The sequence below is a fragment of the Acomys russatus genome, chromosome 3 (genome assembly GCF_903995435.1).
Source record: "Acomys russatus chromosome 3, mAcoRus1.1, whole genome shotgun sequence".
Classification (NCBI taxonomy): Eukaryota; Metazoa; Chordata; class Mammalia; order Rodentia; family Muridae; genus Acomys; species Acomys russatus.
In genome coordinates this window covers 59,494,303-59,520,650 of record NC_067139.1, presented here as the reverse complement: position 1 = coordinate 59,520,650, position 26,348 = coordinate 59,494,303, and the positions used below count along the sequence as shown (strand labels likewise).

The window sequence follows — 26,348 nt, the reverse complement described above, 5'->3', positions numbered from 1 at the left end:
AGAGGTAGCAGAGGAATAGCTCACCTGACCCAGGGATGGGCAAAGAATGCAGACATGGGAGGAAAACCCACTAGCTCTGTAGCATTGAGCACACCCTGTTTTCTGCAACCTCCTTGCTCCATGGCCTCTGAATTCCCTGAATACGCCCAGAGATGCTCAGATAGTGAGGCCCACCACAACTAACCCAGAGATTCCTACAGGCATGCCCATTAACAGTTGAAGAAACAGAGGTTAGGTGACATGTCTAAAGTCCCTCAGCTTACGAATGACAGACCTGGGTCCTTAACCCATGCTGTCTGACACCAAGCACATCACACATATGTCCTGTGTAACTCTTCCAGGCAGCCATGAGGTGTGTGGCAAACATAAATACATAAAGACTATTTGCAGGTAGATTTGGAGTCCCAAGGAAATTTACAGGAGCAGACCCTCTCCCCAGTCACATTATCTTGTGGGGATGACATCTTATGATAGCCAGACTGGTACATCCCAAGGACAGAGACAGCCACTGTCCAAAGCTGGGATTTCAGGGACCTAGAACATCACCCCTTCTCCTCATACCATCTAGAATTGTCCCGTTAAGGCTTCTCTCTGGAGTTGGGCTTCAGACTCTGTTAAAATGAAACATCACAGAGCACAGGGCAGTGCACCCCCCGCTTGGGGGAGCATTTTCCCTTCAGTGATGGCGAAGGGGCCTCTGCCCACTCTGATCGATAGTTCTCTTTTGTCTTATGCACAGTCCCCATGATAAACAAAACTTATCAGGACCCAGATTAGACAAAGGTTGGTTTTGTGTAACACAGATGTTGTACTATGGGCTCATCACTGTGACAAAATAATCTCAAGGAAGGGAAATTTATTTTGGCTTACAGTTCTGAAAGATACAGTCCGTCACGTCAGAGAAGTCATGATGGCAGGAGCAGGCAGCATCTGGTCAGAAAGCCAATGATGATGATGCTTGGACACATTTCACTTTTTATTCAGTTGAGAAACCCAGCTCATGAAATAGTACCACCCAATTTAAAGTGGGACTTCCCATTTGGATTAACTTAATATAGATAATCACTAATAGGCATGCCCAAAGACTAACCTAATCTAGGTATTATATCATAGGCTTTCCTCGAGGCTTGTCATGCCAAGTGATTCTAGATCTACAGACAGAATTAATTGTCACAAGTTTATCCCCTGTCAACCTGGCACACAAACATATCACTTTTAAGGTATAATCTTCCAGCTGGGGGGTGGGGGTGGTGGCACACACCTGTAATCCCAGCACTTGGGAGGCAGAGGCAGGCAAATCTCTGTGAGTTTGAGGCCAGCCTGGTCTACAGAGAGAGAGAGAGAGAGTCCAGGACAGCCAAAGTTACACAGAGAAACTCTGTCTCAAAAAACAGCAACAACAAAGATGTAGCCTTCCACCCCTATTGTTCCCACAGGCTCATGGCCATCTCAATGGGAAAAGCACTCAGTGCAACTTCAAAAGTCCCCACAGTCTTTAATAGTATTGACACAATTTAAAAGTCCAAAGTCTTTTCTGAGACAGAAGGCATCACTTAACCTTGACCTATAAAATAAAATTTAAAAAAAGTGTCCCATACTTCTAGTATTTGCTGGCACGGAATAAACACTCCATTCCAAAAAGGGAGAAGTGGGTAATTGCAAGGAATGATTGGGCCAAAGCAAGACTGAAACCCAGCAGGAAGAACACCAAATCTTGGATCTACATGTTCAAGCATCTGGGAATCAAGGTAGAATCATCTGGGTGCTAAAGGGTCTAGGCACCCTTTCCTTTCCAGCTCTACGGCCTGCAGCACACACAGCCCCTCTCTTGGGTCAAACCCACCTTATGCATTCAGATTTTCTTGGTAGACATCTCGTGGTTTGGACACCTCCATACCCTGGGGTCTCCATTGCAGCTGAGACTTCATCTTCAGCCCTTTACATGGGATTCCCAGGGCCTTCTTACAAGGGCTCTGATGGCCACATAGGCCCCAGAAGCTCCCTGGAAACATGGTGGAAGACCCTCTCATTCTTGGATCTTTTATGCCTGCAAAAAACAGTTCCATATACTTAAATGTTGTATAACAAATCTGAGATTGAAACACACCATCCCGCTGGGAAGCTCATTAAGACAGGTAAACAACTCAAAAGTAAACTTCAGTAAGACTCTGAAACTGACTAGATTTCCTAGAGCCCTCCTTTTCTAAGAGTATATATCTTAGTTACTGTTCTATTTCTGTGAAGAGCCACCATGACCAAGGCAACTCTTATAAAATGAAGCATTTAACTGGGGGCTGGCTTACAGTTTTAGAGGGGTTACGTCATGATCATCACAGATGGAAATATTCAGGCGAGGTACTGGAGTGGTACCTGAAGCTTTACATCCTGATCCATAGGCAACAGACAGAGAGAGGGAGAGACACTGGGCCTGGTGTGGGTTATTAAAACATCAAAGCCCACCCCTACAGACGCTCTGCTTTCAACAAGGCCACCCTTTAAAATCTTTCTCAAACAGTTCCACTCCCTGCAATTGAGCACTCAAATATATGAGCCAATGGGGCTGTTTTCATTCAAACCACCATAGTATATAAACAGTAAAGACCACTTAGAGTCAGTCACTCTTAGATAAGAAAGAGCCTGGAGGAAGCAAATCCAAGCTGGCCTGCCTAGAAGAGGCTCAGAGCAGCTGAGGCGCTGGGAAAGGGCACTCTCCAACCCACTGAGCTGCCTGCAGGTTATGCCCTGTGGTCTAGATTTCTAGCTTCTGCGAGGTGTCACCAAAGCTGGGGTGGGCTTTGAGTCATTTCTGCCATTATAAACAATCCCTCTGTCATATTCCTGTAAGTAACCCTAAATAAAACTCATTGGTTCACCAAGTTGGACTTAGGTGGTCTGCTTTCTTTGGTTTGTCATTGTCTGTCTGTTTGGATTAAATGAGATTTTGTGTGTCTGTAGGGGTGGTGGTGGTATTGTGTCTCCTCAGGAAAAGTCTGTCACACAACGATTTCTGCGATAAAAATACCCTGACAAAAGCAACGTAAGACAAAAAGGGTTTGTTTTAGCTTACAGTTCAAAGAGGTGCAGTCCAGGGTCAGGGAAGATATGATGGCAGCATGGTCACATCACATCCTGAGTCAGGAAAGAGCAAGCAATGAGCTCTTGTCCGAGTGGTACACCCACATCTAACGTGGGGCTTCCCTCCTCAACCAGCCTAGTCTACCTAGACAATCCTTGACAAGGACCCCAAGTGGCTTGTCTCTTCAGTGACTGTAGATCTTGCCAAGTTCACAATATTAACCATTATAGATGCTGAGCTCAAAGGCTACCCCAGGTTGGGGAGCACAGAGTCCTTCAATAGCAAGTCTTTCAACTCACTGTGGGAAGAGAGATCGATTTACCTCCAAAGGCACTCTGGGAAAGCAGGACTTCCAACTTGCTGAGTCAGCCTGCTTATCGCCATCTCCTGAGGAATAGGCCAGGGACCAGCCTAGGGACCTAATGGAGTCTTTTTCTTTTTTTGTAAGATTTATTTATTTATGATGTATACAGTATTCTGCCTGCACACCAGAAGAGGGCACCAGATCTCATTGTGAGCCACCATGTGGTTGCTGGGAATTAAACTCAGGACCTTTGGAAGAGCAGACAGTGCTCTTAGCCTCTAAGCCATATCTCTAGCCTCGCAATGGAGTCTTTATAATTCTAATTTTTTTGTGTGGGTTTTCGAGACAGGGTCTCTCTGTGTAGCCTTGGCTGTCCTGGACTCTCTTTGTAGACCAGGCTGGCCTTGAACTCACAAAGATCCACCTGCCTCTGCCTCCCAAGTCCTGGGATTAAAGGCGTGCACCACCATGCCCGACTTATAATTCTAATTTTTCATGAGTCTAGTTTTCTCCAAATTCTTGGCCATCCTTCTTAAGGAGCCATAAAATTCCTATTTTGAGTTGTCACTCTCCCCTGTCTAGTGAAGCAGGTAAAGGCTCTGCAGGTAGCTGGGGGCACTGAGAAGGAGCCTCTGAGAAACAGGCCTCTAGCAGGTGCTGAAAATAATCATGTGATTGGGACATCCCCAGAGCTAAGAAATAGGCAGGTTTTGAGGGATCTTCTCTCCAGCTCAGGTATTGGTGGGTTTTTGTTTGTTTGTTTGTTTGTTTGTTTGCTGATTTTTTAATATTTAATTTTAATTTATGTGCATTGGTGTGGGGGTGTCAGATCTTGGAGTTACAGACAGCTGTGAGCTGCCATGTGGGTGCTGGGAATTGAACCCGGGTCCTTTGGAAGAGCAGGCAGTGCTCTTAACCACTGAGCTATCTCTGTTTTGTTTTAAGACAATGGTCTACTTCACTCAGACCCAGAGAAGTCATGGCATGGTGGGCGTGTGGCATCTGTCCTGAAGAGGCCAGAGGCTGGCAGGACGCTGGTGTGGCTCAGGAGGTCCCAGCCCTTATGCAGAAAGACTGTCATTTTCTGAAGTGCCAAGACTCTGGCAGGGACCTAGGGCACAGAGCGAGCAAAATAAAGAAGGGACAGTCAGACTTGATCACACAAAGTCCCCCATAAGGTGACAAGATCCACTCCCAGGGAGGCTGCTGTGGCTGGGGAGGTGGCTCAGCGAGCGATAAAGAACCTACACTGCTCCTGCAGAGGACCTGAGTGTCTGTCTCCTCGCACCCGTGTCAGGGACAGGCACCTACTCACATGCCCATACTCCCACACAGACAATGGACACACACACACAAACACACACACACACACACACACTGTAATGAGCATGTAAGAGCAATGTCAACTGCTCAGTGTAGAAAACCATAATAAGTGTGTTATGAAGTGATAAGGACAGCTGTAGCCAGCTGAGCTAGTAAACATGAGTGGCGTATAGTAATAGATAAGCAGACCTGAGTGTGTGATGTGATAAAGAGTAAAGAAACTCAGTGAAAAGTATATAAACCGCGGTCGAAAGCCATTCAGTATCTCACTTCCACCATGGCTGCATAAATCCCGACTGCCCGGAACGAGATCTACCGAACAGACCGAGACTCTGCCCAAATACCCAAACACGAATGACGGCTCAAGCTCCGAGGACCCTACTGCTGTAATCAGAAGTCGCAGCTCTGGACCTGTCGTCGCTGACACGACTCTCCATCAGGTCGTATAACCCTGATTAGGAATGTTAGATGCTACTCCTATTAGAATTAAGATAGTTATGAATGCTTGAGTGTAAGATAGAATAGTATGGAATGGTATCATTATATGATTTTGGCCATTTGTGTTTTTGGACTGATTTGGTGTTGTTTTTGTGTAGTGGTGACTGATATCCTTGAACCCGTTTATGTTAATAAACTTAGCAACTGCAAAACCACTGATCAGTCTCAGATTGAGTTCATTCGGGATCCTGAGTGCAAAGTACTCAGTGCTCGCGACACACACACACACACACACACACGCACACGCACACGCACACACACACACACACACACACACGCACACGCACACACACACACACACACACACGCACACACGCACACGCACACACACACGCACACACACACACACACACACACACACACATTTTAAAAAAGAAATAAGCTATTATGTTGTGAATGGCCACATGACAAGAACTTGATAGTCTGAGAGCCATCCAGAGCTGATTTTTTTTTTTTAATTAAAAGCACCTTTTGTCTCATAAGGAAGAGGGAGCCAAGGCCCTTGGACTGGCAGAGGCAGCAAAAGAAGGCTCGCCTGGGAAGACAGGCCCAGGGTCAGGGGGAGAGGGAGTCAGGTTACAGGGCTCAGGATTGTTCAGTTCAAGGGCTCAGCCCTGGGGGGGGGGGTCTAGATGGAGAGTGGCTGCCTTGTGAGGGGTGGAGCTGGGATCCAGGCCCAGACCAGAGGCAACGTGGGTGGTTAAGGACAAAAGCATTGAGCCCTAGATGTGGAGATGCCAGCTGTTCTACATGCAGCTCACGCCATCTTCATCATCCACACAAGGGTGACCAGGGGTCACTTGTCTCACAGAGCTTTTGCTTTCCCGAGGACCCCCAGACTCCAGACTATCAGGCGTGAAGCCCCAACACTGGCCATTTGTGCCCACTGGGCCCTCTTCAAACAGTCACACTGGGTGCCTGTCCTACCCACCCCCAGTTCCCGGAGCCACTGCCTGCCTCCTCTGCTCTGGCCTCACGCTGCAGGTCACTGACCCTGCTCGAAAAACACTGGGCTGGCATATATAAGGAGAGCAGGCCAGGCCTGTGTGCTCAGCAATGGTGACTATGTGGTGGCCCTGCCTTGTCTTGGCTCTGCTCTCTGCCTTGGAGACCTCTGGTTTGCCGAGAAGCCCCATCCGGCTGCTTGGGGTGAGTCAAACTTCCTACCTGATATCCAGACTTTGAGGGTAGAAAAATGGGCAGAAAACTCCAACCAAGTCCCCCAAGTAAGGGGACAAGGAGGCTGAGGACTAGACATTGTGATACGGGGCCAATGTTGGACTCTGGAGAACTGAACTCCAGATAGGACTTGATAAACTAGCCTGCGGTATAACCCAGAGTAGAGCTCTTAAAACTTCCAGGCCTCAGTTTCCCCACCTGCTAGAGGGACGATGAATTCTGAACTTCTCGTGGAGGTCTACAAAGACCTGCCTTGGGTACAAAGCAGGTGCAGAGGCCTCTACAGAATGTTAAGTTGAGCCCGATGAGTGGATGGGTGGTCTGGGAAGATAACTGAAGGGACCAGGGGCCATAGAGAGCAAAATGAGAGGCCAAGTAAGTTGGGGGGCATATGGAGCACAAGACAGCTTAGGATCAGTTCTCCTGGGCTGGAGAGACGGCTCAGTGGTTAAGAGCATTGTCTGCTCTCCAAAGAACCTGAGTTCGATTCCTAGCACTCACATGTCAGCTCACAACTGTCTATAACTCCAGTTCTAAAGAGTTACCAATGCACATAAAATAAAATTAAATAAATTATCAATGTGTACCCCCCCCCACATCTGCCTATTTAAAAAAAAAAAAAGAATCAGTTCTCCTGGTTTCCTCCATAGGTGTCCCTGATGACACACTCCTTTCTCCAACTATTCACTGTCCCTCTCCAACACTGGCTTGGAGGGTCCTGTGTCTTTGGGACCTGGCCCAAGCCCAGAACCTACTCGCAGGCCATTGGTGGCTTCATGTTGGTCCTGACCTCCCTGTTTATCTTTGTCTTTACAGAAACGGAGCCTCCCAGAAGGGGTAAGGACTTCCAGTAGGACACTGACTGGGTGGGGAGGGGCCAGAACGGAGCGGTTGTTCGTTTGCTGAACTTACGGATTGTAAAGGCAGCATAGCCAGAGCTGGAAAACAGCTCATGGTCCCATCCTGGCAGAGCCCCATGGGACACAAGACCCTCGGGAAATAGCATCACAGCCCTCCAGCTTTGTGAGGGCAGCGTAGGAAGTGCCTTCGCCTCACACGTATTGATCAAGTACAGGCTGGCATTTGGCTGCAGGAGGGTGGGGAGGATGAGGAGGGCAGGGAGGACGGGGAGGACGGAGAGTGGATGGTGAAGCTCTCTGCTGCAAAGTACCTAGAATCTTAGCCCAGCACCTCTTGGCCTACCTCCTCGATAGGAAAGAGGGTGTCTGGGGACACAGGAAGGAGGTGTCTGTTTGAATAAAAGTACCGGTCGACACCAAAGGACACAGGAGGGAAAGACAGTAAGGGAAAAGAATGTGTGCTGGGGGAAGAGTGTAGGAAGAGCCACAGTGGAGAAAGGCTTCTGGGCATCGCTGGCAGCAGCTGTGTGTACATTCCAGCATTAAGGAGGTGGGCACAAGTGCTGTGGTGGCAGCCAACTGGACATGGGACAGAGGACACTGTCCAGACCTGCAGTGTGTCTGACTGGGAGGATCAAGATGCACCAGGGCTTCAGAGCCCACAAGGGAGAGTCTGGGAAGGGCAGGTTTCCCAGGATGCGGTTTGTTTAGCTAATAACCCGGTGATCCTAGCCCACCTCTCCCACAGGTGGTCGACGGCATTGAGGTCTACAGTACCAAGATCAATTGCAAGGTGACCTCCCGCTTCGCTCACAATGTCGTCACCACCAGGGCTGTCAACCGTGCAGACACGGCCAAGGAGGTTTCCTTTGATGTGGAACTGCCCAAGACTGCCTTCATCACCAACTTTACCTTGTGGGTGCCACCAAAGAGGCTTATGCTAGGCTCCCGGGGGGTGGGGCTCTGGGCCAGTGTGGCAGCCCCTTCCTCTAAACTCTTTGTCTTCAGGACCATCGATGGTGTCACCTACCCTGGGAACGTTAAGGAAAAGGAAGTTGCCCAGAAGCAATATGAAAAGGCTGTGTCCCAGGGCAAGACAGCTGGTTTGGTCAAGTAAGTGTGCATCTTGGGCCTTGAGAGAAGAAAGCAACTATGATAATTGTTCTATCAAACTGTGCATCCTCAGAATATCCCATTTTAAAGTGTCTGAGGTTTCGAGCAGTTAGGGAGCTCTCTAACCTAAGACCTGAGACTCGAATCCAGGGCCAAGGAAGGACCGGTTCTTAAAGTCTTTGTGCTAAATACAGTCTTGCGCCTCACCTCCCAGGGCCTCCGGAAGGAAACTGGAGAAATTCACAGTGTCCGTCAATGTGGCTGCAGGCAGCAAGGTCACCTTCGAGCTAACCTATGAAGAGCTGCTTAAGAGGCACAAGGGCAAGTACGAGATGTATCTTAAGGTCCAGCCCAAACAACTGATCAGGCATTTTGAGGTAATCAGCCGTTCCTTCATGCCTTGCTTGGAACTACAGAGTGCCCTGGGAAGGGCAGTGGAGTCAGGATGGGAGAAGGAGGGGCGGACCTCAGAGCTGAGCCAAGGACACATCTCCAAGTCCCTGTGCTTGGTTAAGGAGGTTTGGAAGCAGCACAGCAGCTCTAGCTACAGTAGCTGGGAGCCAAGGGGAGGAGGCTTTAGTGCCGGGCCCTTGAGCACTGTACCACAAAGTGCTTCTGAAACACTTGCTACCTACATCAAGGCTAAAAGGAAAAGGAAATACTGTGGTTTTTGGAACTCAGGATCAATGGCAGACAGATGGTAGAAATGTTTTGTGCCACCCTAACCTTTTAACAGTTTTTGGGTCGCTTTCCTATTACCCCTCACTATTGTCCTTGTGGGTCTCTGTATCACCACAGACCCACATCCATTCCCTTGGCTGTGTCCCAGACCTCTGTATTATCCCAGTATGATATCTCCTTTATTTGTCCATTTCAGATTGATGCACAGATCTTTGAGCCACAGGGCATCAGCATGCTGGATGCTGAGGCTTCATTCATCACTAATGACCTCCTAGGAAGTGCCCTCACCAAGTCATTCTCAGGCAAAAAGGTGGTATAGATACCTCTGGGGCTTGGGGTACAGGGGGGTAGGACATCAGCCTTGACCTTGCTGACCTAAGCACGGTGGGGGTTGTCAGTCTGTGTCTATCTTTTTCCTCAGTCATCTGGGTCATCAGAGAGAATGCTGGAGGCAGCAAATGCTAATGCTGACCTGCTAGAAGATTTGGGGTCTCCACTCTACCAAGACAAAGAGGAAAGGGAAGGCATTTATAAAGCCCAGTTCCATTCTGCCTTGGCAAATGGACAGGGTAGGGATTGCAGATTAAGAAGCTAAGGCTAGTTTGGCTGACTCCACATTAAGGGATGGAAGATTAAAGAGAATTGGTTTAATTTTCATTCTTGGTGCTGGGCAGTTGGTGCCAGTCACTGAATCCCCTAGCTATTCCAGCCCAGTGCCAGTGGGAAAGAGGATGAGAAAACAGAGACATCAAATCTCAGCTCTCTAGGATCTCCAGAGAGACTTTCAAAGAGCCTACATTCAAGAGAGCTGCTGGCATCCGGGCACTCATAGCCTCCCTCACGCTAACTCTCCCTTCCCCACTCACATCCTTCTCCCTCATCTGGGTACCAACTCCAATGTGCAAAACCACTCGACACCAAGTTCTCTCATACAGAGCAAAACTCCCACACCCAAGTAACTCCTGATGCTGAGATAAAGAGTTGGGGTGAGACAGCCAAAAGAGAAGGGAAAGGCTAAATGAAAATAGCAGTCACGCCCACCCAAGGCAGGTTCTGATCACCCAGGGTGGGGCTATTCAGAAAGATGGGGCATAGGAGCAGCTTCATCCAGGAGAAACTGGCATTTGATTCATGCCCAGCCCTCACCTCTATGCTATCAGAGGGTTCTTCCTGTCTGTCAGTGGGAAGCCTTCACCAAGCTCAAGGCTCTTCCCTCACCCCACCTCCCAGGGGCATGTGTCTTTCAAGCCCAGCTTAGACCAACAACGCTCATGCCCAACGTGTACAGACTCCCTCCTCAACGGGGACTTCACCATCGTCTATGATGTGAATAGAGAGTCTCCAGGCAATGTGCAGGTAAGGGTCGATGGCTGCACCAGGCTAGCTTGCTAATCCATCTTCATGGTGGGGAGAGGCTCAGTATCCTGAGGGGCCGTAGCTGCATCCTTCTCCTCCATCGTTTGCACCACGTCGCTTGCACAGCACCTCCTGGAGAGTGGAAATGGGACACTTTTTTCCTCCAGTGACAAACTTCTGACTTCCACTTGCAAGACGAGGCATTGTTAAAGGGACATTGGCTTCCACATCTCTTCCATCTTTGCAGGTAGTCAACGGCTATTTTGTGCACTTCTTTGCACCCCAAGGCCTTCCAGTGGTACCCAAGAACATAGTCTTTGTGATTGATGTCAGTGGCTCCATGTATGGTCGGAAAATCCAGCAGGTTTGCCCCCACCCAACCTCCTCCCAGCACCCAGGGCAGTATGGGATGTACAAGTGTGGGGAGGAACAGATTATTTTTTTAAGTGGGAAAATTCTAGTATTTCTGTTGGAAAAGGAGGAATCAGACAGAATGTAAGAACACTCAAAGCCAGGGCTGGAGAGATGGCTCAGAGGTTAAGAGCATTGGCTGTTCTTCCAAAGGTCCTGAGTTCAATTCTCAGTAACCACACGGCGGCTCACAACCATCTATAATGAGATCTGGTGCCTTCTTCTGACATGCAGGTGTACAGGCAGGCAAAGCACTGTATGCATAGTAAATAAATCTTAAAAAAAAAAAAAAAACCACTCAAAGTTTATGCCCACTTTCACAGGGAGTTGGAGGCCTTGGGCGATGCTTACTCATAGGATAAAGATAGCGGAGCTCCTCCATCAGCCTAGGCTGGGAAGTGACCTGGCTCACTTCTCTCTCATGTCTTTATGGTCTGTTTGTCGTCTTCTTCTCCAGACCAGGGAAGCCCTTCTCAAAATCCTGGATGACATGAAAGAAGAGGACTATCTGAATTTCATTCTATTCAGCACTGATGTGACTATCTGGAAAGATAAGCTAGTACAAGCCACACCCACAAACCTTGAGGAGGCCAGGACATTCGTGAGGAGCATCCAGGCGGAAAGCAGTAAGAGGGGTCGGGGCAGATGTGTATTCTACCAGTTCCTTTTTCTATGCTGGCACCTAGTCTCTGTCATGCATCTCCCTCAGGATAGACCTCAGACTTAAAGACATCAGGGTGCTTTCTCTGCGGCCTAGGGAAAATGTCTCTCTCTAACCCATGACCCAGGTACCCACAAGTCTCAGCATGATAAGGCCACAGGGAACCCTTCTTGATCCTATGGAAACCGTATATGACATCTGTATCACTTCCTTCCCGCACCTGGTGGCTCCACCTGAGGGCTTGCCGGATTGCTGTAATCACCACATGGAACCTCTTAGCATCCCTTTGATGCCTGTGTGATAGTCTATGCTGCTCATCCACTCGTGTCAATGTTTACTGAGTGCTTCTATGTATAGGCTCACACAGTCCTTGGTACATGAGCCAGGTCTACTGTCTCATTTTCCTTCACTTCAGCAGCCTTGTACTCTGGCGCCCTAAGGACACCCCCGCCCCAATGGTTCTGTCTCTCTATTGGTGTACAGTGACCAACATCAATGATGGGCTGATGAGGGGCATTGAAATGCTGAACAAGGCCCGGGAGGAGCACCAGGTCCCGGAGAGGAGCACCTCCATCATTATCATGTTGACAGATGGCGATGCCAATACAGGTGAGGGAGAGGGAGGCTTGAACCCAAGGCGAGTGGCTGCCTGCCTTCCTGACTCTGCAGCTGGCTCACTACAAGACCCTGGGCATCTTTTCCTGGGGTCCCCCAGCATCTTGTGAGCCCCTCAAAGGAAGGTACATGCCTCTTCTTGTCAAGGCTCCCTACCAGCTGTGCATGTAGAGTCAGATCTCCCCAGACAGAGCTGGGGCAGACGGTCCCCAGCATGAACAGCCCTTTTTACAGGTGAGAGCAGATCCGAAAAGATCCAGGAGAATGCCCGGAATGCCATCGGGGGCAAGTTCCCTTTGTATAACCTGGGTTTTGGCAACAATCTGAATTATAATTTCCTGGAGACGCTGGCCCTGGAGAATCATGGGCTTGCCCGGCGCATTTATGAAGACTCCGATGCCGACTTGCAGCTGCAGGTACACTTCACCTCACACACTAGTCCACCATTGGAGGGCTTCAGGTATTAGAGGGAGCTTCCTCTTTGTTGAGATCTACCTCTGAGCCGGGTGTGATGGCACACACCTGTAAGCCCAGCACTCAGGAGGCAGAGGCAGGTGGATCTCTGTGAGTTTGAGGCCAGCCTGGTTCAGGACAGCCAAGACTACACAGAGAAACCCTGCCTCGGAAGAAAAAAAAACACAACAAAACAAACAATAAACAGAAAGAAACCTACCTCTGGCTGCATCTTGCCCTAATTTACATAAAACAGAGCTGCTTCCTCTGCCGGGTCAGCAGATCAATCCTAGGACATTTGGTTAGATGTGTATGTCTCATAAGCAATAAGTAATTTTTATGTAAATATGCCCAAATACTTCATAGGACAATGGTTTACTAAGTCTATCATAAGGGAGCATATGGCCACTGAGGAGGTGTCTTAAACAGAAGAAACACTGTCTCACAGTCTTAGAGGCCACAAGTATGAGATCAAGGTGACAGGGGGTCGGTTCCTTTCTGAGGGCAAGGTCTGTATAGGCCTCCATTCTTGACTTGACCTCTTCTTCCTGAGCCAGCCCATGTGTTCCTTTGCTGTACATCTGCATCCAATTTCCTATTTTTATAAGGACACAAGGCATAGTGGATCAGGGCCCAACCTCATGACATCATCGGATTATCTTTGTAGAGAGTTTACTCCAAATAAGGTTGCACCCTGAGGATTGGGGCTTTGGGAATGCGGCACACAATCTGACCCGTGACAGACCTTTATATAATAAAATAATACTTACAAATATCAGATGTAAGTAACGTAAATGTGTGTTTCACTATTCAATCTGAGTCTAGGCCCTCCCCCCCACCCTGTGACTGACAGCACCCCTACTTGCAGGGGACCCCAGGGCTTTCCTCCTCCCCTCTGACCCACATCCCTTTCTCTGGCTAATATTTATTTAAAGTTCTGCACCAAGAATTCTCTCCTTTCCTTCTAGTCTCTCGTTGTTAAGACTGGGTGGGGGGGGGGGGGGGGGGGGGGTGGGGGGGGGGGAGGGGTGGGGATGGGAGTGGGATGGGGACAGGAAGGTCCCTCCTAAGCTTCAGGGCACAGCCAGGCACATTTAGGAATGAAAATCAAGGAAAAGGATCCATTCAGCCCTTGGGGATAAAATGCCACCTTGTAGCATCTGTGGGACCAATCTATCCTGGGGTTTTCCATGTCCACCCTGGCGGGGGGGGGGTGGTTCTGAGATGACTGGACCCCTGATATGACCTACAGGGCTTCTACGAGGAGGTAGCTCACCCACTGCTGACAAATGTGGAGGTGGAATACCCCGAGAATGCCATCCTGGACCTCACCAGAAACAGTTACCCCCACTTTTATGACGGCTCTGAGATTGTCGTAGCAGGGCGCCTGGTGGACAGGGACGTGAACAACTTTAAAGCAGATGTGAAGGGCCACGGGGTGAGTGAGAAGTGGTGCCTGGGGTGTGCTGGGAATGCAGGGCCAGCAGCGATGGACCTCAGGCTCACACAGCTCCATCATCCAGCTCCATCACCATCCATCATCCAGATCCTATCCCTCCCCAGGCCTTGAATGACCTGACCTTCACAGAGGAGGTAGACATGACGGAAATGGATGCGGCTCTGAAGGAGCAAAGCTACATTTTTGGGAACTACATTGAGAGGCTCTGGGCCTACCTCACTATTGAGCAGTTACTGGAGAAACGGTGAGTTGGCCTACTCTTGCCTTGGGGAACACCTAGCTGTGTGGCACCCACCATAGCTCTGAAGTGTTCCGATAGGGCCAGAGGAGTAAGACGGCCACACACCGAGGGAGGACATCCCTGGGAGTATTCTCACTGTTCTCCCCTCTTCTTGGCCCACATTTTAAAACGTTTCCAGGCGGGCATGGTGGCTCACACTTTTAATCCCAGCACTCAGGTGGTAGAGGCAGGCTAGCCTGGTCTACACAGCAAGTCTAGGACAGCCAAGGCTACACAGAGAAACCCTGTCTCGAAAAACCCAAACAAAACAAAACAAAAAAATGTTTCCTTGCGTCCTACCCCTCTTGCTTGTCCATCTTAATCAGGCAAGCACTGCCAAGGGCGGTGGCCTGAGTGCATCTAGGGCAGGGGAGGCCTTAGCTCTTGCTCAGCCCATCAGCAGTGACACCAGCAGGGGGAGGTGGGAGGGGGTGCGGGTAGGGTGGGGGGAGAGGCGGGGTAGGGGCATGGGGGTAGGGTGGGGAGAGGGCAATGACAAAGCTCCTATAGGGAGAACAAAGCTGTAAAGCCCCAGCAAATTTGGCACAGGCTAAATGCCACAGTGTCATCATAAGCAATTATAAAAGCAGCCATTTCAAGTCCCTTGTATTGAAAGGTGGAGAAACAGACTCCTAGAGAGGAAATAGTTTTCTCATATGCCTCAGGGAGCTAGCTAGTGAACTGCTATTCCTCCCTACCCCCAGCCCCCCAGTGAGCTCCACTGAGTAGGACCAACAGCGTGGTGGACCGTGGAGGGAGGGGAGGGATTCCTGAGGTGTCCCTGGAGATTCTGGTCTGGCTGGGGAACTATGTGTGAAAGGAAGCAAGCTGCTGTGTCCTGGGCTGACTCTCTGAGCTGTTCCTCCTCACAGCAAGAACGCCCGCGGGGAGGAGAAGGAGAACCTCACAGCCCAGGCCCTGGAGCTGTCCCTCAAGTACCACTTTGTAACTCCACTGACCTCTATGGTAGTGACCAAGCCTGAGGACAATGAAGACCAGACAGCCATTGCTGACAAGCCTGGGGAAGGTGGGCACGGAGAGAAGGCCAGAATCTAGAAACCTCCCTCTAAGACCCTAGACCCTAGAATCCCAGCAGAGGGATTGGCTAGGCTGGGGACACCGGACCTTTTGAAGAGGTCAGGCTTGGAAGCATCTGAGGGGGCTTGGCAGGAGTGAAGTGGCCAGCAGGGGCATGGGGTGTGGGCCAGTAGGAGTCTCTGTGTTCCTAAGCCAAAGAAGCGTGCCGCCTAGGGCCGTGCCCAGGAAGGGACTTCAGTATATCACCCTAAGGCTCAGTTAGACAAGAGGGGCTTCTAGCCCCAAATTTAGGCCTGGAATGAACTACCAGAGACCTGAGATCTGTGTGAAAAAGAGGCCCTGAAAGCTGGAAGCTGAGACCAAACATCTTCAAGACCCCAGATTATACTCACTGGGGGAGCCCCAATGTGTATAACAACCTCATGGGGAGCCTGGCACTGGGAAACACAGTCCCTATTTTCTAGGAGTTCTTGGTTCTAGGGGACACGCTTTGTGGACAAAGTTAGCTTTAAGCCAGGCCATGGAACACTCGCATTGGGTGCAATGGCCTTAGTCAGTTGTCTGTATCTAATGCATCTTTCTTCTGCCTCCCTCACTGTGACTGCATGGTAGAAGGTAAGCTTCCTGTGATGGATGGAGGGAGTGAGGAGGGAGGGCGGAAGGAAGAGAGAGGGAGAAAGACTGAAGAGAGCCTTCAGGCCCACCCCTCCAAGTCAGGGGTTCCCATCCATTCAGTTAAAAATGGTCTCCCTATCTGAACACATGCCAATCATTGGCAGTGTCCTGTTACCTGCAAAAATGAGCAATTCTGATATCTAGCACATTTACATGACTGCCCCCCCCCCCCGCCCCTGCAACCCTCATGTGAGTCTTTTACAATTCTCATTTTATGGTGAGATCACGAGGCCCAGCAAGGACTCAGGCAGCGGCTGATCTGGAACACAGGCCTAGGTGCTTGGGCTCAGTGGCCATGCTGAAGGCCTCTGGGAACCAAGTGCTCTCACACTGGACCCCTCCAGCCCTCTAAAGCTGGGCAAGACCCAGCCCCTGCCAAACACAAGTACATTAGGGCCACCGTTTCTCCTCAGGTGCTACCAACCACCAAGGAACAACAGACATGTGGCTCTCACCCTATTCCCATCTAGGGGGGCTGAAGAGTTCACTGAGGGCCGTGACCCCTACTCACGAGGGGGAGGCTGATGACTTGATAGATTTACATTTTAGTCACATCAGAATATGCCCCTAGCATTAAAATCACACTCTCACTACCAACATAGCCGTAAAGGGATTGCCTGGGCAAGCCTGCCAGTGTTAGTGCCCAGTGTGGGACCAGTAGCCTTCAGGCTGACAGAAAGCACAAGAATGGGATGGGGAAGCCCTTGGCGGTTGCTCATGCCCGCCCTTTGGTGTTTTGCTAGCCTCCTCTGTGACCAGCTCTGTAGCCTACATGAGTGAGTACCTATTGCTTGCTGGGATCAGCTCCCCTCCCCACCTCCCACTAAGAGCCTTTCCTGCCCTGTCCCCTTCTATAATGTGTCCTGAATCAACCCCTGTCACAGGCCGATTGACTAAGTGTCCTGGGAAAGTTGAATTCTGGTGGAGGGGAAAGGGTGAATGAAATCACCGGGGAGTCAAAATGGGGGAAGCGGAAGCCATATTATGAGTGGAGGTCTAGGTCTCCCCAGCACAGCTTGCTTAGTTCAATCCGGTCTCCCCTTTGCTCCGTAGCCAGTCACCAGGCTTCGCCATCTCCTTACTATTATGGTGAGTTCCTTGGCTCCTCCTTGGTCCAGGTTCAGGGTTATGGGTACCTCTTTCCTGCCCACCGGGCCAGGGGAGGCCTGTGGCCCTTGAAGCCAGCCTGTTCTCTGATGTGTCCGCAGTGGATGGAGACCCCCACTTCATCATCCAAATCCCAGGAAAAAATGACACCATCTGCTTCAACATTGATGAGAAGCCTGGCACGGTGCTGCGCCTTGTCGAAGACCCGGTCACAGGTGGGGCAACAAGCTGGGGTTCTTTCTGTGAGGATCTGAGTGGCCAGGTGAGTTGATGGACCAGGCTCTCCTCCTCACTCTGCCTGGTAATTATCCATCCTCACATGCAGGACACTGCACACAGGAGGAGGGAGCTAACCAAAGAGCCAGACTCACTAAGTGCCTGGTGCTATTAGAGAGAGGGAGAGATACGGGCAGCCTGATGCTGAGGGTGGAACCAGCCTTTATATGGGGAACAGTTTTCCCTCTCACAACACTCCTGACTCAGGGAGGAGGGAAGATCCACAGTGTCCCAGCATGCCCCAGACCTGAAGCTTCCAGCACAGGATCTGGCTCTGCCTCTGCTTCCCTCCAGGCCAGCAAGGGCTCAGAGGACCTCACTAGCCTCTCTTCTTGGCCCCGTCCCTCTGACAGGCATCACTGTGACTGGGCAGATCATTGGAGACAAGGGAAGCAACTCTTACTCCAGTACAGGGAAAACTTACTTTGGAAAACTGGGCATTATCAATGCTTGGATGGACTTCCGGATTGAGGTGACCACGGAGAAGATCATCCTGGGGATTGGGAACGAACTGAGCAAATTCAGCTGGCTCGACACGGTCACAGTCACGCAGACCGGGTAAGGTGGCCGTACTTCCAAGCCTCAGCAGAGACTGATGGCACCAATTCAGTTTCCACAGGATGGTGACCACAGGAGAGGGCACCAATTCTTGGGATCCCTGTCATAGGCAAACTTTGTAGCTGGACAGTGTGCAGGACTCATTTTGAGGGAAGCCCTGACTGGATGGAAGCCAAGTGCAGTGGTGCATGGAATCCAGCTGCTTGGGAGGCCTAAGGTCAAAGGACAGCTTGAGGCCACACGTTTAAGACCAGCATTGGCAACATAGCCTGACCTCATCTCTAAACTTTTTATTGTTATTATTATGTTTTATTGTTATTATTAGTGTGTGTGTGTGTGTGTGTGTCTGAATGCTACCCACAACACACGTGGGTTAGTTAGAGGACAACTTTGTGCTTTCCTTCTACTTTTACATGAGCCTTGGGGGCTCTGGGGGTTGAACTCAGGCCATGAGGCTTGCACAGCAAGCACCTTTAAACAATGAGCCATTTTATTGGCCCTTGCAAGAACCCATTCCTAAACAGAAAGGAGGGTTGAGTGTGATGGCAGACAGCTCCATTCCCAGCACTCGGGAGGCAGAACCAGGATGATACCACAAGTTCTAGGTCAGCGTGGGTTTTGTGGCAAGCTCCGGCCCAGCATATGAACTCAGAGACCGTGGCGACATGTACAAGACCTGATGGGCTCAAGTCAGATGAGGTCCCAGCACTGACAAGGGAGTGGACTCAACGTCCTACTCCTAACCAAGAAACTGTTTGCAACGGATACCCAGTGACAAAAGGAGAACCCATTTTCTCCAATGGAGTGTCACTGGGCAGAACAACCACAGTCCAGGGCAGCACCATGCCCAGGAGTAGCTAGCCAGTGCAAAGTAGAGTCCATGTCTTGTTTTGGTGGATCTTTCATTTTGTAGTCTCTTGGTTTGGCTTTTTTGTTTGCTTATTTTATTGGTCTTTTGCTTGTGTTTGTTTTGATTTTTGTTTTTGTGTATCTATTACTTGTGCATATGTGCGAGGGAGAGGTGGGAGAGGAGATACAATTGGGCAGAGAGGATCTGGAAGGAGACAGGGGAGGGAAACAAGATAAAAGTGTATTGTATAAAAATACTTCTTACTTAAAAATTTTAAAAATTAATGTAAAAGCTAAGCAGGAAAGAAGGGAGGGAGGGAAGGGAGGAGGAAGGAAGGATTAAACAACAACAATGATTCCATTTGTAGATTCCCCTGCTGGATCTGCTAATTCCAAACCTTCTTAGCTTCTCCTGTTTCAGAGTCCCTGGGGTGTAGTGAGCAGGGGTTCCTCTATCCCCACTGAGGCTCAAAGAGGGTGCAACCTGCCCAGGATCACACGGAGGCTGAGCTGAACCCAGGCCTCTGCGTTCCTAGGCCTCATTCCTGCCCCAAGAGGTCCCCTGTGTGGAGGACACAGATGACATGATGGTAGATTTATGGTAGCTTTATCCCAACACTGAGGTAGTGTCTGGGATCTGTGTGCCTGGAAGGCCTTGCTGAAAGCCCTTGATTCAGATGGGTAAGGCCAAGGCCACTAAATGCCCTCCTCTTCTCTCCTAGGCTGTCTGTAACAATCAACAGGAAAAAGAATATGGTGGTCTCCTTTGGAGATGGGGTTAGCTTTGTGGTCATCCTACACCAGGTTTGGAAGAAACATCCAGTTCACCAGGACTTCCTAGGGTTCTACGTGGTGGACAGTCACCGGATGTCAGCACAGACCCATGGGCTTCTGGGTATGCCATGCTCAGACTAGACTACGGGCTACATAGTTACATGGAAGCACCGGAAATAGATGTACAGAGCTACAAGCTACCTAGCCTGTACCTGTCCCTGGTTCACAACATGCCCAATCAGTCTTTGCATCAATCCCGAGAAGCCAGTGGCTGTGGCGCCCTCACCCATACACGACGGCTCACTGTCAATGTTTTCTTTCCCAGGCCAATTCTTCCAACCCTTTGACTTTGAAGTGTTTGATATGCGCCCAGGCTCTGACCCCACAAAGCCAGATGCCACAATGGCAGTGAAGAGCCATCGGTTGACTGTCACAAGGTGAGGTGGCATCTCTGACACCCTCACCCCACCCAGTACCAAGACAGGAGGAAAGAACCCTCTGTGACATGGCACCTAGTTTGGTGGGCTCTTGTGTTCTCTGGGGTACTCTTATCTCTTCTTGAGGTCTTGGCTCTCTTAGACCCCTACTAATCAAGGCACAGCTCAAACCTAGCTCCCTAGAGAGAACAGTCATTTGACTTCATTCTTGACAAACGAACTCTCGGCTCTTCAATTTCAAGCCAGGCATGGTGGCATATGCCTGTGTTCTCAGCCCTTAGAGGTGGAGGCAGGAAGACCAGGAGTTCAAGGTCCTCGGCTATATTGCAAGTTCAGGGCCAGCCTGGGATACCAGAGACCCTGCCTTAAACATTAAGAGATATCAAATAAAAATAAAAATCTTATCTCAGGGGCTAGGTGGAGGGGTATAGCTCAGTGGCAGAGCTGGGACACGTGAGGTCCTGGATTTAATCCTAGCACTGCAAAAGCACCAGAAAGAATCTCCCACATTCCGTCAGCCGTGGGTGTGGTCCCATACCATGCTGGTTACTCTGTGCCTTATAGTACCTCTTTCTTTTCCTCCAGGGGCTCCCAGAAAGATTACAGGAAGGACACCAGTGTCGGCACCAAGGTCACGTGCTGGTTTGTCCATAACAATGGGGAAGGGCTAATTGATGGTGTCCATACCGACTATATCATCCCCAGCTTGTTCTGAGTAAACATCTCGGCTGCTGCTCAAGTAGAAGGTCTGGGTTGCCTGGAACAAGGGCGCAGAATGGGGCTTGTGGGAAGGACCAGGACAATAAAGCCCAGCATGTAAACCAAGACAGCTGTTAAGTCTCTGAGTACCTTTGTGAGCCACTACTGAAGAAATGGGATAGCTTTGGGAAGACACAGGCATGGGACAGAGTTTGTCGGGGTGACACCTTGGGGAATCTATAACTGATGATGAGGCAAAGGGCTTCTGAGACGTCAGGAAGGGTGGAGAGGAGTTTAAAACCCAGAGATGTCTTACGTGGGGGTCATGGCTCAAGAGCTCTCATCACTGTGACAAGAAGCAACTTAAGTGAGGAAGGGTCTGTTTTGGCTCACGGTTTGAGAGGATATGGTCCATCATGGTGGGGCAGGCACAGTAGCTGAGATTACCTAGGTCAGGGGTGGGAGGAGCTTGCAACGTGGCTTCCTCATATCTCAGGATCAGAAGCAGAGCCTGGAGCTGGAAGCAGCTCTAGGAAGGCCTGCCCCCTAGTGACCACTTCCTCCAGCTAGGCTCCACCCCTTAAAGGTTCTATGACCTTCCCAAACAGTGCTACTACCTGGTGGACTGAGTATTCAAACACACGAGCCTATGGAGGACCGTTTTGTATTTACACAGCAACAAGAGAGAGAGCGTCCATTTTGGCTCACAACTTCAGAGGTGGCTGCTTGGTAGTATGGTGGCGCAGTACATCGTGGTAGGAGTGTGTGTCAGCAGAAGTCTGTTTGCCTTACGGTAGCCAAAAAAAAGGAAAAAGAGAGAAAGAGAGAGAGCCAGGCCTGGTAACACATGCCTGTAAGCTCAGCAACTGGGAAGCAGGGGCAAGAGAATTAAGCCTAGGTTATATAGAGAGTTGCTGACAGGGCTGGAGAAATGGCTCGGTGGTTAAGAGCACTTCCAGAGGACCCGGGCTCAATTCTCAGCACCCATATGGCAGCTCACAACTGTCTTTAACTCTAAGATCTGACACCCACAGACATACCTGCAGGCAAAACGCCAACGCACATAAAAAAAAAAAAAAAAAGATAAATAGAGTTGCTGATCAGCCTAGGCACATACAAGACTCTATCAAAAAAAAAAAAAAAAAAAAAAAAAAGAAAGAAAGAAGGAAAAAAGAAAAAAGTTAAGAACTGAAGGAGGGCAAGAAGAGGAAGAGAAGGAACAGATACAAATGGTGGTACATTCCTGTGATCCTAGCACTTGGAAGGTAGAAGCAGGATGAGTAGGACTTAGAGAGAGAGAGAGAGAGAGAGAGAGAGAGAGAGAGAGAGAGAGAGCTGACTTAGCACCACTTATCTACTCAACTACCCACCCAGTCATCCACCCAGTCACTTACCTCCATGCACTCAGCCACCTGTGGAGTCAGCAGCCAGGCGTGATACTCTAGGCCAGGATCTGAGGCAGCCATAGAGTGTGTAACACAGTTCCTATTTTCACAGCTGCCAAAGGGATCCTCACTGGGCTCCTCCAGTCACATCATGGTATGGTGGCCACTGTCTCTCTTCCAATGAACCTAGGATGGGACAGGGAGGGACTCAAAGACATTTCCAGCCTGAGTGCATGGGCTTCTATAGAGCTCTGCACAAGCACAGTGACCCCTGCTCTACCTGCATCTGTGCACTAGGACACCCCCTACCTGAATCTGTGCACTAGGACACCCCCTACCTGAGTCCGTGCACTAGGACACCCCCTACCTGAATCCGTGCACTAGGGCACCCCCTACCTGAGTCCGTGCACTAGGACACCCCCTACCTGAGTCCGTGCACTAGGACACCCCCTACCTGAGTCCATGCACTAGGACACCCCCTACCTGAGTCTGTGCACTAGGGCACCCCCTACCTGAGTCCGTGCACTAGGACACCCCCTACCTGAGTCCGTGCACTAGGACACCCCCTACCTGAGTCCGTGCACTAGGACACCCCCTACCTGAGTCCGTGCACTAGGACACCCCCTACCTGAATCCGTGCACTAGGACACCCCCTACCTGAATCCGTGCACTAGGACACCCCCTACCTGAATCCGTGCACTAGGACACCCCCTACCTGAATCCGTGCACTAGGACACCCCCTACCTGAATCCGTGCACTAGGACACCCCCTACCTGAGTCCGTGCACTAGGACACCCCCTACCTGAATCCGTGCACTAGGACACCCCCTACCTGAGTCCGTGCACTAGGACACCCCCTACCTGAATCCGTGCACTAGGACACCCCCTACCTGAGTCCGTGCACTAGGACACCCCCTACCTGAATCCGTGCACTAGGACACCCCCTACCTGAGTCCATGCACTAGGACACCCCCTACCTGAGTCCGTGCACTAGGACACCCCCTACCTGAGTCTGTGTGCGTATGTGTTGGGGGTGGCATGTGGTTATGGGTCATGAGACTTGTCATACCTCCCACTACAGAAGATGCAAGACACTCCCCACTGTTGGGGTCAGAGCTGACTTTGCAGAGCTCACACTCGCGCTGAGGGCCTTGAGGAGAAGGGAAAGTGACTCCTGGTTGCTACCACTATACAGAGAGTGGTATCAGGAGTCATAGCTCCCCAACCGAAGGCCTTCCTCAGATCCAGGGTGAATGTGGGAAGAGGGCTGGAGAAATAACCCAGCCTAAATCCTGCCCCTCCCTTACCACACAAGCAGGGAGGCACCTTCACTCAGGAAGCCACTCAGGAAGCAGCTAGGCAGGTTGCTGCTTTCACCTCTGCAGCACCCTGGCTCCCCTGTTCCTCCTGAGGGCCGGACCCAGACGTCAGGACACACGCCTTGCCCCAGGCATGCTGCCTGGGTTGGCCCAGGGCTCTTTCATCCAGCTTGCAGTACCTTCCTTTCTCTTTCCCAGAAGTCAGTTGAGTGTCCCATCTCTATCCCAGGCTTCTGCTGCTCCTTCCACATGGCTGTCTTTGCCTTCCTTCCTCAGAGTCACCTTCCCTTCACCATTCAGAACCACCCCTAGGAAGCCGGTGTTGACATCCCCAGGGTGGGCAGAAGTATCTGTTAAAGCTAGTTCTGTCACCTTGACATGATCAGAATCACGTGTGAATGGAGTCTGGGGTAAGGACTTTGTGAGGGATTTTCTTTCTTTTTTCAAGACAGGGTTTCTCTGTGTATCTTTGGCTGTCCTGGACTCGCTTTGTAGACCAGGCTGGCCTTGAACTGAAACTCACAGAGATCCACCTGCCTCTGCCTCCCGAGTGCTGGGATTACTCAATGAGGGATTTTCTTAATTGGCCTAATCAAAGTAGGAAGACTCCCCTGGATGTGGGCAACAGCATTTCTTGGGCTGGGCCCCGACCAGAAAGGAGAGCAGGAGTCAGCCTAGCACTAGTGTGAATGAATTAACTTACTGCTCTCTGCTCTATAGTGTGGATGTGATGTTGGCATGATCCATGCAGGACAGACAATCAGGCTAATTAAGCCAACTGAAAGTCTATCAGTCATTTAATTTTAAAAAGATAAGTCATTTAATTAGCTGATGTCTAAGAGCAGCCTCATGTCTCAGAGTATCTTGGCACTGAAGCTCAGGGTTAGATTTTAAAAGACAAAAACCACAGTTACATCAGTGTTTAAGGGAGGTCGAAACAACAGCTGTCATTTTGCAGAGCTTAGCAGTGTTTTCCAGATACCACATGACAATTATTTCTCATTTATACTTCCTCTTAGTTATTTCAGTTTTATGTTTTAGCTTGCTCAGGCATCAGTTATTCTGGTTAATACATCTGGACCCTGGTGAGGGTCACTGACAGTCCCAACAGTGTTACCAAGGCAGATGTGACTATTGGGGTCTGTGTGTGTGTGTGTGTGTGTGTGTGTGTGTGTGTGTGTGTGTGTGTATGTGTGCGCGTGCGTGCGTGCGTGTGTGTGTCCGTGTGTCTAAGGAATGTCTAGGCAGCCACAAAATCAGAAAAGATGGTGTCACCTTAGCCATTCCACCTTAACTTCCCCACAATGGACTTTGTCACCTTTATCCCTTAACTTGCCTGTCACAGTATTTTGTCACAGCAACAGAGCTAAGATGGTGCCCAGTGCAACCACAGCCTTGGCCCAGGGCCTGGAGCAGCCCCCCAGTGGGAGAACAATAAAAGGGTTGTACACCTTCCCACAGGTGCTGGTAGCCAACTATGACTCCACAGCGGTGCACTGACTCTTGGGCCAGGCCCAGCTGACTGTGTCCTACAAGGGTGAGCTTGGGCTGGGCAGGCTCACCTGTGTCTAGCCCCACAGCATGTCCCCCCCCACCCCCGGGGTGCTTTCTTGTCTAATGGTGTTCTGGTCTGAGGTCCCCTGCCAAGGAGGCTAGGTGGAGGAGAAACAGTGCAAGGTGAGTGTTCTTACACGTTGGGCAAGCCTGTCAGAAGTTCACCCGCTGGCTGGATCGCTCACTCTTAACAGACTTATCCACCAGCTCAAGACCTAGCAGGGACTATTTTTCTGGTGATCTGGTCTGCTTTCCCTAACAGGCAGGTGGCTAGTTCAACTTGTGTTCAACCAAGTGTAGAATGAAGCTTTGTCATCAGCTGCTTCTGCAGCTTCCTCTATTTTGGGGTCTGATTTTACTGTGCTACCCCCTTGGCTCTTTTATTCAAATACTCAGTTTTTATTCTCCTTATAATATCTATCTGTAAGCTACAGGCCTCTGGAGGAGCAGCCAATGCTCTCGGCTGCTAATCTGTCTCTTCAGCCCCTCACAACATTTTATTTGAGGGGGTGGGTGTCTGGGAACTGAACTCTGGACCTCTGAGAACAGCGAGTGAGTGCTCTTAACCACCAAGCTAGCTTTTTGAGCTTCCAGGGAAGAGACCTTCGAGAGTCATCTTCCAGATGGGTGGGGTTTACAGTGACATAGCTGTCTTTGAGCCACTGGCGCTCTTGTACGTTACCCCTCATCCATGACCCTGTAGGCACTCAATGAACACATTGGTTTATCAAGTGGACCAGGGTGGAATCCTTTTTTTTTTTTTTTGACCTGTCATTGGTGCCTTCTCTGGGATGAAAAGACATTTATTCACATCTCTTCAAGAAAAAAAAAAAGTCACACAACTATCCAACCCAGTTAACTCTTTTTCAGTCAAAGCTGGTTTTCATGGTCTAGGCAACCACCAAGCAGCCAGAACCCTGTTTTCTATGGAGAACTTTTTTTTTTTTTTTTAGACAGGGTTTCTCTGTGTAGCCTTGGCTGTCCTGGACTCACTGTGTAGACCAGGCTGGCCTCGAACTCACAGCCATCCGCCTGCCTCTGCCTCCTGAGTGCTGGGATTCAAGGCATGCACCATCACGCCCGGCTGGAGAACATTCCTTAGCTCTGGGGCCCTCACTTGGTCCTGCAGTGACATTTTGAGTGGCAAAGACAGGGTGAAAACTTTGTTTTTTAAAAACTAATTTTTAGAAGATTTATTTATTACTTATACAGTTTCTTGCCCACATGTGCACCTGCCTTGCCCTCCACAAGAAGGCACCAGATCTCATTACAGAGGGCTGTGAGCCACCATGTGGTTGCTGGGAATTGAACTCAGGACCTTTGGAAGAGCAGTCAGCACTCTTAACCTCTGAGCCATCTCTCTGGCTCAGGGGCTGAAAACTTTCTATGGGCATCCCTGGCCCCAGGAT

The 26,348-nt window shown here is 50.1% G+C and overlaps 1 protein-coding gene across 1 annotated transcript; it reads left to right on the top strand.

The window, feature by feature from the left end:
* The first annotated feature begins 6,208 nt into the window (after nucleotides 1–6,208).
* Itih3 (inter-alpha-trypsin inhibitor heavy chain 3) lies at nucleotides 6,209–20,812 on the top strand. The gene is made up of 21 exons (XM_051140985.1): nucleotides 6,209–6,350; nucleotides 7,197–7,217; nucleotides 7,989–8,155; nucleotides 8,249–8,353; nucleotides 8,568–8,730; nucleotides 9,231–9,344; nucleotides 10,265–10,390; nucleotides 10,638–10,754; nucleotides 11,259–11,427; nucleotides 11,946–12,071; nucleotides 12,312–12,493; nucleotides 13,783–13,968; nucleotides 14,094–14,233; nucleotides 15,142–15,296; nucleotides 16,726–16,758; nucleotides 17,036–17,071; nucleotides 17,191–17,304; nucleotides 17,719–17,923; nucleotides 19,495–19,667; nucleotides 19,872–19,983; nucleotides 20,569–20,812. The coding sequence occupies exons 1-21, from the start codon at nucleotides 6,258–6,260 to the stop codon at nucleotides 20,696–20,698; spliced, it is 2,667 nt and encodes an 888-aa protein (XP_050996942.1). The 5' UTR covers nucleotides 6,209–6,257; the 3' UTR covers nucleotides 20,699–20,812.
* The last annotated feature ends 5,536 nt before the right edge of the window (nucleotides 20,813–26,348 follow it).

Bases quoted from the DNA above. Each gene is read 5' to 3' on its own strand.
- Itih3 (XM_051140985.1), top strand. From the start codon at position 6,258: ATGGTGACTATGTGGTGGCCCTGCCTTGTCTTGGCTCTGCTCTCTGCC. The intron at 7,218-7,988 runs GTAAGGACTTCC...CCTCTCCCACAG, and splicing joins AACGGAGCCTCCCAGAAGGG to GTGGTCGACGGCATTGAGGT. The intron at 19,984-20,568 runs GTGAGGTGGCAT...CTTTTCCTCCAG, and splicing joins CATCGGTTGACTGTCACAAG to GGGCTCCCAGAAAGATTACA.